The 12,377-nt window shown below is 44.0% G+C and overlaps 1 protein-coding gene across 1 annotated transcript in view; it reads left to right on the top strand.

The window, feature by feature from the left end:
• The first annotated feature begins 1,546 nt into the window (after positions 1-1,546).
• LMBRD1 (LMBR1 domain containing 1) overlaps positions 1,547-12,377 on the top strand; it is an 88,143-nt gene continuing 77,312 nt past the window's right edge. The window contains exons 1-3 of the mRNA XM_086461494.1: positions 1,547-1,606; positions 2,137-2,313; positions 12,205-12,265. Coding sequence (XP_086317620.1) covers positions 1,547-1,606; positions 2,137-2,313; positions 12,205-12,265 — 298 coding nt within the window. The remainder of the gene's footprint in view (positions 1,607-2,136; positions 2,314-12,204; positions 12,266-12,377) is intronic.

A 12,377-nucleotide genomic window follows, 5' to 3' on the forward strand; every position in this document is an offset into this window, starting at 1 on the left:
ACAGTGCTGGCCTGGCAGCACCTGAAATCTTGGCACTCCAGGGCAAGCTCCCCCTGCCCCAAACAGTCTCTTCTCACAAGGCTACAAAATGGCCTGAATTGCAACAACCTCTTACTTGGCTCATGAGTACCTTTGCTCTCACAGCAAATTGAAACATAGCAAAGGCATCTACCGCCTCAGGATGAGAACGTGGCCACCCCTGCACCCTGGCAGGTCCCTGCCTGCAGCTCTGTGAGCCCCTTGTACCGAGGCTGACAAACTAACCAAGCTCATGCACATTTTTACCCCTGAGCTGCCCGCACACCAAACACAAACACAGTAGAACATCCGTGCTCCAGAACAAGGCTCCCAATCTACCTCCTAGGATGCTCCTGCAGATTCCTTTGCACCTGATCTGAATGAAGCACTCATAGAATTATTCAGGTTGGAAAAGTCCTTTGAGATCATCGAGTCCAACCATCAACCCTACTCTACCAAGTACACCCCTAAACCATATCTCCAAGCACCACATCTAAACAACCTTTAAACACATTAAGGGATGGTGACTCAACCACCTCCCTAGGCAGCCTATTCCCATGCCTGACAACCCTTTCCCACTCGCAGCAAATTAAGTGCTAAGACAGGCATCAGCACCCTTAGGTGAGATTCTCCCACTCCCCATGACACCAAATCCACACTCTCAAGCCAAGGAGCTCCCCTAAGCACCACCTACCCCCACACCAGGTCCCTCTCCGAGGCCACCCTCACACCATCCTTTAGCGTTCCCCGCTTCCCAGCGAGGCTTCTCCCGAGGAGGCCCCATCCGCCCCGCTGCCGGACGGCATTCCCGCCCTCACGGCTCCGCCCCCCGAGCTCGTGCGCACCGCTGCCGTCACACGCTAGGCCGACCCCCTGCGACACTCTCTCCACGTGTCCCCGCAGGGGCGCGGAACGCTGGCAGAGCCCGCGCACCCGCCCGGCGCCTTGGTGGCGCTGTACGGGATGTAGGGGAACAGCTCAGGTGCTTTTACGGAGAAAAGCAACGACTGGAAGCGCCGGATGCCTCTCAGCGCCTTTCCCCGAGCCCCCTTTTCCTCTCCCTTCTTCCCGAGACCCCCGGGCGGAGCGTCGCGCTGCCCCTGCCTCCCGGCCCCGGCGGGGAAGGGCAGGCGAACCCCACGCGGGAGCAGGGGGTCAGGACACCCGGCCGCGGCCCCTCGCGGGGTGGGGGGTCACCCTGATGCCGCCTCTTGTCTGTCACCTCTCCCCTCCAGCCACACGTGTCTCGCGTCACAAACTAACGCGGCGGACAGCCCCTGCGTGGCGAGCCCCCGGCTACCAGCCCATCACTGCTGCTCGCTGCACCGATCGCGGGACATGCCCGACCGGGACAGCAGCCGCCAGCTGCTAACTAAAGCGAAAGCCGCCACCGTCACGGGTACGGGACGCCACACCCCGCGGCGCGCGCGGCAGTTGTTAGGTACGGTCCCCATGGTGACGTGGTGCCCGCCCCGTTAAAAGTCTCCGCCTCAGAGGGGCGGGTATGCCGTTGCTGACGGAAGCGAAGATGGCGGCGGCCGCCTCCGAGCTGCTGACGGGATGGTGCCTCTTCGGCCTGGCGCTGCTGGTGAGAGGCGGCTCGGCCGCCCCCGCCCCGGTCACACGCCCCTTCCCCTCCCCAGGGCCAGCGGCATCCCCGCCTTCCCCTCTGCTGGCCCCCGCCGCGCCTCCTCCCTCGGCCCCTCGCCGCTCCGGCCGCGGGCCGCCCGCCTGGCGTCGCTTGGCCCGTGCCCCTTCAGGGCGCCCCGGCACCCGGCGCTTCCCCTGGGCGGGTGGGGCCGCAGGGCGCAGCCGAGCGCGGAGCTGGGGCCGCGGGGCCGCCTGGCCTTCCCGGCTGGGTGCGCGGCGCTGCCCGCTTGTCTTGCAGCCTGTGTCGCGTGTGAGCGCTGCGCTGCTTGTTGCTCAGGCTGCCCTCGGCGAGGGCACGAAGAGTGAATTGGGGGCGGTTAATGCCACGCTGGTGTGTAGGGCTCAGGTGGAAGGTGTGTTGATGCAATGCCAGTCATCCATGCCAAGATACACGGGGTCTAACTTCAGTACCTGCTTTGTGACATCCTTGCTGCACGACTCACAGCTATGTTTCCCGATGTATTTCAGGCTATTCTCGTTTTCTGCTGGGTTTACGTGCGCAAGTATCAGAGTCGGCGGGAAAGTGAAGTGGTTTCTACCATAACAGCTATCTTTGCGTTGGCAGTTGCTCTTATCTCATCAGCGCTACTACCAGTGGACATCTTCTTGGTTTCATATATGAAAAATCAAAACGGTACATTTAAGGTATGGATTTTTTGAACTGTTAACTGCCTTTTCAAAAGAAGCACTTGTGTTGAAAGATGATGTTCTTGGTTGTCAAAGTGTTTAAAACCAATGCTAATACCTGTTCTAGTGCCTGAGTTCTTGGGAAAGCTGGAACTAGGACCGTGAATACAACACTAAGATCTGCTTGTTATTTGAACTAGATTTCAGTTTTCACTTCTGTTATTTTTCATTTTTTACTAATTTCCAAGCGTTCATTCTTTCTGTTGAGCTAAAGGGAGTGACCATACCATCCTGAAAATACAAATAAATCTCTTAAATGTTTCTTTTTAATACGTCATAATGGGCCATTGTAGAATGGAATTTGTTGCCCCTTTGTTTAAAAATGGACTGTATTGCCCATTTGCAGTTTAAGATTATTTTGATTGTCTTTTTTACCAGCATGCTCTTATTCTGGTACTGAAACATTAAAATTTAAAAAGATTTATTGTGTTAATCTACATGTAATGTAAAGCTTGAGTTAAAATCACTTTTTTTTTTTAATAGGGAAAACTGGGAAAACCCTTGGGGGGGGGAATACAGTAGTATCTCTTCTTGGCTGATCCTGCCTTAACTGAACTACTGTTTTATAAACTTAAACTGTGGGGGGTTGCTGTGCAGAATGAGTTCTTCATGAGATGAGTACTCACTGTAGTCTGCTCCAAGTATTGCTGTAAGAGTTCTTCCTAATGCTTAAAGCATTGGCCTTTTTAATTTTCAAGGAGGGATCTTGAAGGTAGTGACCCACTGTCTTTATGAGGACACTACAATGAAAAACAGGTCAAACTGGAGCATGTTAGTAACTTTAACAGCTTAGTTTGGTTTGGAGCCTACCTGAATCTATAGTGAAAGATATGATCCTGAAACAAATGAGAGAGGGGGCAGACAGTAAATGCCTGCACACTAGACTGAGAGCCTGTATTCCCTTCCAGCCCTACTTCCAGAGGAAAACCTAGGTCCTCCCAGATCCTTGGTAATGCTTCAGAACTAGTCTGCAGCCAATACAATACCGTTTGGCTGGTGCTCATGTGAACTCAAGTCGGAAGAAGCCTTTAGAATTGAGCTGTGATGTGATTATTTTTTTTGTTCTGTTTATTGCCTGGTCGTAATACAGAATAAATTAAGCCATTGTTTGGTGGTGTTCAAAGTTTGTGTCTTCAGACCTTGTTTGTGCAGGATGAAAATGACTACAGAAAATGAAGAGACCTTTCATATGTTGTGATACTAACAACTCAATGAGAATAGTACTGAGTAGTAAGAAGTATATTGAGCCTGACTAGCTGGGGAAATAACGATGTAACTATGCGCGGCTGAAAAATGCATGTCTGCTGGGGACTAAGTGGAGTTTCCTATTGCAAAGGAGACTTGTTAATGTATGCATTCCCTGATTTGAGAAACAAACCTGTGAGGAGAACAGGAGGCCAAATGTTGTCATGCAGTCACTGCAATCTTATTTAAGGAAGTGTGATTAATAGAAGGAAAATGACTGATAGCCTGATTGACCAACCTGATAGCCTTTTATGAAGACATAACCAGGTGGATAGATGATGGTAGTGCAGTGGATGTGGTTTATCTTGATTTCAGTAAAGCATTTGACACTGTCTCCCACAGCATCCTCACAGCTAAACTGAGGAAGTGCAGTCTGGATGATCGGGTAGTGAGGTGGATTGTGAATGGGTTGAAGGAAAGAAGTCAGAGTTGTGGGCAATGGGACAGAGTCTAGTTGGAGGCCTGTATCTAGTGGAGTCCCTCAGGGGTCAGTACTGGGACCAGTACTAGTCAATATATTCATCAATGAATGGATGAGGGAACAGAGTGCACTGTCAGCGTTTGCTGATGACACAAAACTGGGAGGGGTGGCTGACACACCAGAAGGCTGGGCTGCCATTCAGAGAGACCTGGACAGGCTGGAGAGCTGGGCAGGGAGAAATTTGAAATACAAGGGCAAGTGTAGAGTCTTGCATCTGGGAAAGAACAACCCCATGGACCAGTACAGGTTGGGGACTGAGCTATTAGAGAGCAGAGTAGGGGAAAGGGACCTGGGGGTCCTGGTGGACAGCAGGATGTCCATGAGCCAGCAAGGTGTCCTCGTGGCCAAGAAGGCCAATGGCATCCTGGGGTATATTAGAAGGGATGTGGTCAGTAGGTCGACGGAAGTTCTCCTCCCCCTCTACTCTGCCCTGGTGAGACCCCATCTGGAATATGGTGTCCAGTTCTGGGCCTCTCAGCTCAAGAAGGACAGGGAACTGCTTGAAAGAGTCCAGCACAGAGCCACAGAGGTGATTAAGCGGGTGAAACATCTCCCTTATGATGGAAGGCTGAGGGAGCTGGGTCTCTTGAGCTCGGAGAATAGGAGACTGAGGGGTGACCTCATCAACGTTTATAAATACATAAAGGGCAAGTGTCAGGAGGATGGAGCCAGGCTCTTCTCAGTGATGGCCAATGACAGGACAAGGGGCAATAGGTGCAAGCTGGAGCATAGGAGATTCCACATAAACATTAGGAAAAACTTTTTTCACTGAGCGCGTGACAGAGCACTGGAACAGGCTGCCCAGAGAGGTTGTGGAGCCTCCTTCTCTGGAGACATTCAAAACCTGCTTGGACGTGTTCCTGTGTAACTTGCTCTAGGTGGTCCTGCTCTGGCAGGGGGGTTGGACTACATGATCTTTTGAGGTCCCTTCCAACCCCTAACATTCTGTGGTTCTGTTTAAAATACTGTTTTTCTTGAGCTAGATTTCTTTGTAATGGCCACATGCTGGGATATGATGGGGTGGGTAGATTCTGTTTAAAAATTGTGCCTGACAGTAAACTTTGATGCTTGTGGAGGCTTCTTGGTCCTGCTTAGTTCCTAATGTTTGTAGATGCTGCTGATGGCCTGTTGAAATGAAGTTGTTCCGTGCTGCCTTGCAGAAGAATTCTTCCTTCTCTTTTAAGGCTCAGCTGAATGAGCTTCTAGGTTTGCAGCAATAACATGAGATCATCTGATACTGAGTTTGATCCAACACAAGTGTTGAAATTGTGATAAAGAAATACTAACGTGGCCTTCCTGATAAAGTTGAGTGGGTCTGAAATCAGTCAGAACATATAAACTTACATGTAAACACACAGCTTGTATTGATTTGGTAATTTCAGTTTAGGAGTGATGTTAACTTAGGAGGTAGATAGCATCTCAGTGCGAGATCTTCATGAATTGTTAAAGCCTTTAACACTGTCCTAGGTAATGTGCTTCTGTCCTACAGTGTGCTTCACAAGCAGGACAGACTGGATTTGGTCCAGAATATTTCCAAGAATCTGCTGCCCTTCCTCTATGCCATTCTTTTAAACCTGGCACCTCCAAGGCCTTATACTGATGCTGGGGTCTGAAGGACTGTGGCTCTGGTGAGAATACTTTGTTGTTTTGGATGGACAGAGTGAGTCAAATCTTCACTAGATTATTCCTCTTGGTGAACTTTTGAGGCAAGATCCAGGTAGCAGATGTGGATAATATTCTGCATAGATGAATCATCAGTTCATCAAAACTTTCAACTGGATGACTTCAGAGCTAATGCCAAAAGAGTAGTGGCAGTTATCCAGATCCTAGGTAAACAATCTTTTTTTGCTATATGTATTCTTTTCCTCTACCTCCCAACTATAATTCCCAGTATCAGTGTTATGAGGAAAATCAAAGATGCTGAACTTAGAGGGAAGATGGACTAATGTGGCCTTTCAGTTCATTTTTAACGCATGTGACTGAACTATTAACTTGCAGGTATTCTTGAGGTTTTTGTGTGAATAAACTTGTAGCAAATTTGGGGAGAAGCATGTTATGCTAGTAGGAGAGGTTAAATTGAATACTGATGGTTCAAGGTTCTTATTGTGAATCGTGTCTTCAGTGGCAAGTGATGGTACATGTCCTGGCTACAAGGATTGGTATAACTGTCTGAAGTGTGATACCCAGGCAGATTACCCTTCTCTGAAGGCTGTAAAAATGGTGCTGCTTCTGGATGAAGTCATACAGTGTTGTGTAGCTCTTTCCAGTTGTCTGTTCTGAGGTGCCTTCTTGACCAGGGCCACATACTTTGTCAGCCTTTGTTAACTTTGAGGTTTTGTCTGTTTGACAGGGCTGACAATGTACTGTTTATACATCTTTCAATTAAGACAGGTTGTTCTTTACTGTAAACGAGTAGCTTATGACATGGTACCTGTTGGTGTGTCTCACCGTATTTTGTGAGACTTACCAAATATCTTAAAGCTTTTATAGTGAATTGAGCAGTTCTGGTATTGGAAAGTTTTGCATAGTAGTTGTGTAGTCCTCTGGGAAAGGAGCAGTGGTGCATGGACTTGGGTGATCAGTGTTCCTCTGTACAGTAGAATTCATTGCAACACCACCTTTTCTGGAGGCTGGGATTACTTTGATTCATAGTGCTATAGTAGGAGAGTGGGCTTTTGGTTCTAGTACTATTCAGAAGAACTTGAGTATTAACTTGTAAGCAAAGTCCTGATAATATTCACCAGCACCACTCTTTATCTTGAAGGTTTTGGCTTCCTGCATTGACAGTGCTCTAGTTTGTGCAGTGGACTTCAAACGCATCCCGTTGGATCTGATCTGTTTGATCTGAAAGCTTGTTTGATTTATAACAAGTACTTAGGAACAGAAAACCTCACTCTGTCTTAAAGACTTAAGATTCCTAGTGGAACCCATGACCTCTGGGTCTGACCTCCAAGTCTCATAAATATTTAAAACGTAGATGATGCTGTCTTGCAGCGGGAAGACTACTTGACACAAGGGTGTTATCATCATCACGCTGTCTTTTTTTTTTTCTGTTGTTAATGCAGCAGAAGGCAAGGGAGGTGATAAGATGTTTTATTTTTTGAAATGCATGTACTCTTGCTACTACATGAAATTAAAAGCCAGTGGCATTTCTTTTAGTCTGGTTAGACTGAAGACCTCACAGACCTTGGATGTCCCTCTGAGCTGTTAAAAGCTAGTTGTCTCCTTAATGATTCAAGGATTAGCATCTGTTTAATGGGAGATCCTTTCTGCAGACCATTCCATCAAGATTTTTTGCATTTTGGGGGGAACTTACTATGTAGCTGCTCAGAACAGAACTACTATAAATGTCAGACTTGTTTATTCTAGAAAGGTGTTAGCTGAGAAATCATTATTGACTGACACGATGCTTCCTGTCCTGAGTCAGAATTACTACTGGTGAAGGAGCAATACTTGGCCAAAATATTTATGGTAGCCAGATGCGGCTGAGGTGTGTGTCTGGATGTTATTCTCCATCTGGCAGTCAAAATCTTGGCTCTGTCCCATTTTGGAGGTAACAGGCTGGACAGTCTGAGGGCTGGATATGAAATTTCTTCATATCTAACCATGCTACGTCCCATTCTCCAGTCTTTGATATTGTATATTTCTTTTGTTGGCTAAGCTTTGTGAGAGGCTATTCAGCAGAATTTCTGCTTTATTTATGTTTGATAGAACTTCACAGATGCTGAAACCTGGAATGTTATACCACTTTAAGCTCTGTTAAACTCTATGGAAAACGGGAGTTATCTTCACTGGGTGCTTATGAAATTTTTACGGGGTCCAGCAGTGACAGTAGAAATGTCCCATTTAACAGGGACAAAAGAATGAAATTCATGGCCATTCCCTCACCAAAAAGTGAGGTTAATGCCAGATTAGCTTGTACAGCTTTCGTTTGGGGAAGTTAACTGTGCAGTTTGAGTAGTACTGTTGTGTTGAAATAAGTTAACATAAGTCACGAACTGGACACAGTTGCTGGGAGAAGGAAGACTGCTCAATGATTACTTGGGGAAGCAAGTGTTCTTAACTATTTTTCTATGAACGTAACTGTAAAATGAATCTTTTGAGGGAGCTTTGCTTTAGTTTTAGCATTTGGGTAAACTGGGAGTGTCTTAAACTGCCTTTTTTTATATCCTTATTTACATAGCAACATTTTACTGATCTATTTACTTTTTACACTTGTAATTGTATTTAGATTTCCTGAGTCCTTCAATGTGGCTTGTGTTAAGGAATAATTAAGAGTAATAGCTTGATGTAGGCCATCATACTTGTTGCACGTATCCTTGCAATTTATTGATTCCCTTGTCTGTCAATATAATGCAGTGTTAGAGACGTTTTAAAGGTAATATATGGTAGTAGGCTTGCTAAACAGTCTGGAACAGAATGAAGTACAGCAGAACAGTGCAGAATGCCTGAATTCTGCAGGTCTTAAGAGAATTTGTGGTCACACTTCCACATCTCAAACTGCTGTTGAAGGCAGTAATGAATTCTCACCTTCCTAATCTATTGCACTTTGAAGGTATTTGCTGTATATATTGTAAGCTTGGGCCATAACGAATGGATAAGAAAACAGACTAGATCTAGAGGCTATCCAGATGAGCTCTCAACTGAGTCCTGGATGTGCTTATCCAGTAAATTCATATACCCATCAACTTAATATATCAGCACTGCTGCTGACAGTGTCAGAGCTCTGACATTCACTATGTAGCAGTGCTTCTTGCTTTTAACAAGACGGTGCTGCTGTCACTCACTTTTGAAACGGTTCAGATGAACTGGTTACTGCTGTTGAGTTGCTGATGGTGTGTGCATATGGATAATTTTCCAGTAAGAATAAGGATTTTTACCCCCTTAGTTTGAGTGAACATATGGCTTCAGTAGCTGACTGAAAGCAGACATAATAGATACGCTAATCTATTACACTGGCTTGCATTAAAGATTCTTCTTGTGCAGAGTTTGCAGAGTTTGTAAGTTAAGGCATGTGTACGCAATGGTGAAATGCATACATCTTCGCTTCTTTAAATTTTTTAATGTGAGATAACATCTTAATATTTTAATATACTGTAACATGTTTCCTAGTATATTACTCTGGTCCTGTATTAAACTTAATTTGAGCGACAACATGAAATGCAGTTACAATGTTTTTTAGTTCTACATCTGTATCCTGTTATAGATGTTATTAATGCTTTTCTGGAGTTGGAGGAGAAGCAGGATTTTGGCAGTTAAGCCCTGTTGTATTTCAATTACTAGCTACCCCTTGTAAAGTGTCTGTGCCACTTAAACTTTGGGTCTTACTGTTGCTTTTCTTGCTTATTCTTGATTGGTGTGCGTTTTGAAGTCTCCATTGCTCATAGGAAAGACTTCTTTTAAATACTCCCTTGGAAGTGAATAGTGCCACCTGTTCAGTTCAGTGTTGCTTTTCCCTTAGGCATAATTAAAGCAATGCATTTCTTGAATTTTTAACACTAGGCAATTGAAACACTTGAATATTCTGTGTATGTAGTCTGAACTTATGATGACATTATTTCATGGTGTATTTTCATACAAATGCCTAGAAATTTTTCAGTTAAAACACTGTTGGGCTTGAGCCTGACAGTCTTCAAAGATTGGGCTTACTGTGTACCTGACAGCCACTTGACTTAAGGTGTTGCTTCTGTCCCTTCTGCTAAAATATTCTTCATCCTTTCTTTTTGCTGATTAGATGACACAATGCACATATACTTTTCTACTCAAGTTCCAGTTGGATGATAATCTAATTTATTTCAAACAGTGAACTTTAAAAGCTTAATGTAAAATGGCCTACTGGAAGCCTTAATGTAGTAACATGAAGGAAGGTGGTGTTGACTTTCTGAGGGAACAGGCAAATGATGTGGTTATGGTATGTCATCAAGCCCATATTCCATGAGAATTTAGGCAGTTCTGAGGGAACTGATAAAGCAATGTTAAACTTCAAGACTTAGCACACTCCTTAAAGACTGCATATGTTTACTTTCATTTTTCATGTGCTCTGTGTTAGTGCATGCATCTTCATAACAACTGAAAGGGCTTGGAGCTTACTAATTTGAAGAAAACCCTACACGTGGAAACTGAAAGGAGCTTTGGCAGTACTGGATCTTTTCTCACCAACTCAGTTATGTTGATGTGTCTCAAATCGCTAGCTTTTGAAGAATTTTGCTCCTGGATAACTACCTTCTTGATCTTGACTACATGTAAAGTGGATCCCATGAGACTTGAATGATTCTGGAATGTGTTTAAGCTGTACAGGCAGGCTTGGACCTCTGGATTCAATCTCTGAATTTGGCTGCCAACAATCATGTTACAAAACCTTCAACTTCCTTAAACCAGTAGTTTCTCTTAAGGAGAAGAGAAAAAAGATGGGGGCAAGAACTTTACTTCAGTATTCTGGCTGGGTGCAGTTACCAATGTAGCTGGAGTTGTATTTTCACTTCACTGAACAGTTCCCCAGGAACTGAGTAATGCAGTTCTGAGAAAGATCAGCTTTTGCTCTTGTTCAAATAGGGGATATCAATGCTGTTACATATGGGGAGCTGTAGGATCTAAATCCTAACACGCATGGGTTGGGTCTCCTGCAGTTCTGTGGGAAGACTTGAGATATTACTCTACTAATTTCTATTAAGAATTATGGCTTCTTGATAGCATGTGACTTTTTGGATAGGAACTTCAGGAAAACTGTCTGCCCTTCAGTATTTTGGAAAGAACTTCAATGCTTAGGCCAGAAACTCAAGACTGGCATACAGTTAGTGTCTAAGTACTGCTAATGTGCATGGTATCAAGTAATCCAATAACTTTTTTCTAATACCTGGTTTAAGGTACTACTTTTCTGAAGCTGACCTGAATATTCATCTAATTCAAGTCTTGGCCAAACTAAAAAGTAAAGGGTCATACTTCTGAAAAAGGACATGATACCTTACAAGGGGCTACCTGTACAGAATTAGTTTTTCTTCCTAATTCTAAGTCCTAACAAAGCAAATTCTGCTTATCAAATTTGACTCTACCCTTTGTATTCAGTTGCATGTAGAAAATATTTTTATCTTTATCTGATGTTCCTTTCTAGAAGGTGTTCCTAAGCTCTAGTTTGTGATGCTATTTCTGTGACTGAAATTCAGTAATGTGGGTATCTGCCTCAAGTGGGATTTTGGGGATGCTCTTTTAGTAATTCTCCGTGTCAGCCTTACTGACATAAAGCTAGTGCTTTTTTGATTGAGAGGTATTGACTTCAAAATGAGTGGATCCTTGACTTGATTGGGTCTCTCCATTAATGCTTTGCACATGCATATTTTCTGAAGAGTTGTAGAGCAGATGTAAATGTGTTAATTATAAAAACTAAATCCAATGCATCCAACTACTGGGCTGGGCAACTCATACAGCTTAGTTGTCTGTACAGTCTTTTTGAGTGTACCACACTGCTTCCAAGCCTGTCATATGTTGGTTTTTGTAGCAGAGTCTTCCCAAGGACAGCTTTGTCCCTGCAAGGACTTGACTTTGAAGCATAGTGTCTACTGCAGTGCTCAGAGTCCAGAAAAAAGGGCTAGAACTGCAAATAACTATACCTCCAGTTGTCTTTTACAAAAAGCTTTGAAAAACTGTTCAGGTTGAGCTTCAGTCTCGTAGCTGTATTGTCTGATATGTAGAAAACAAATCAGTTTCATAAAAATAGGTATTTAGTGCTACTTAAATACTAAGTACAAAACAAAAGTAAACTTTTAGCTGCTAAAAATGATATCCACATATTTTTTCAGTTGTGTGTTGACGATATAATGTGTGGTAACCAAGAATGCTTAATCTGGAAAAAAAAAGCTTTAAGTATGAGGCTAATAGCCAAAGTGAGTATAAGCAATGGGGATACTACTGCAGTGTTTGTCTCCTAAAATGCAGTACATTCCTTAATTGTCTTTATTAGGTGAATTAGCTCTAACTTAAATTCCAACACTTAAAATGGGTAAGCTGGGTGCTTAATACTTTTTCTTAGGCATTTGGTATGAGCAGTTTTTTGAGTGCTATAAGAATGCAATTGAATGAAGTGTTGTTTTGTTTATTTGATGTTAAATGCTTCTATCCTTTATTACTAGGATTGGGCTGATGCTAATGTTTCAAGACAAATTGAAGATACTGTACTTTATGGATACTACAGTAAGTATTTTTAACTTGATTTTTTTTAATTAATAGGACCTTTAAGTGGAGGCATGAAGCTTTTAGGGGTCATATTGGGTTATCTATTCTTGGTTAAACATTAGTTTAGCAC

This window comes from Leptosomus discolor, chromosome 2, assembly GCF_034619465.1.
Source record: "Leptosomus discolor isolate bLepDis1 chromosome 2, bLepDis1.hap2, whole genome shotgun sequence".
Taxonomy (NCBI): domain Eukaryota; kingdom Metazoa; phylum Chordata; class Aves; order Leptosomiformes; family Leptosomidae; genus Leptosomus; species Leptosomus discolor.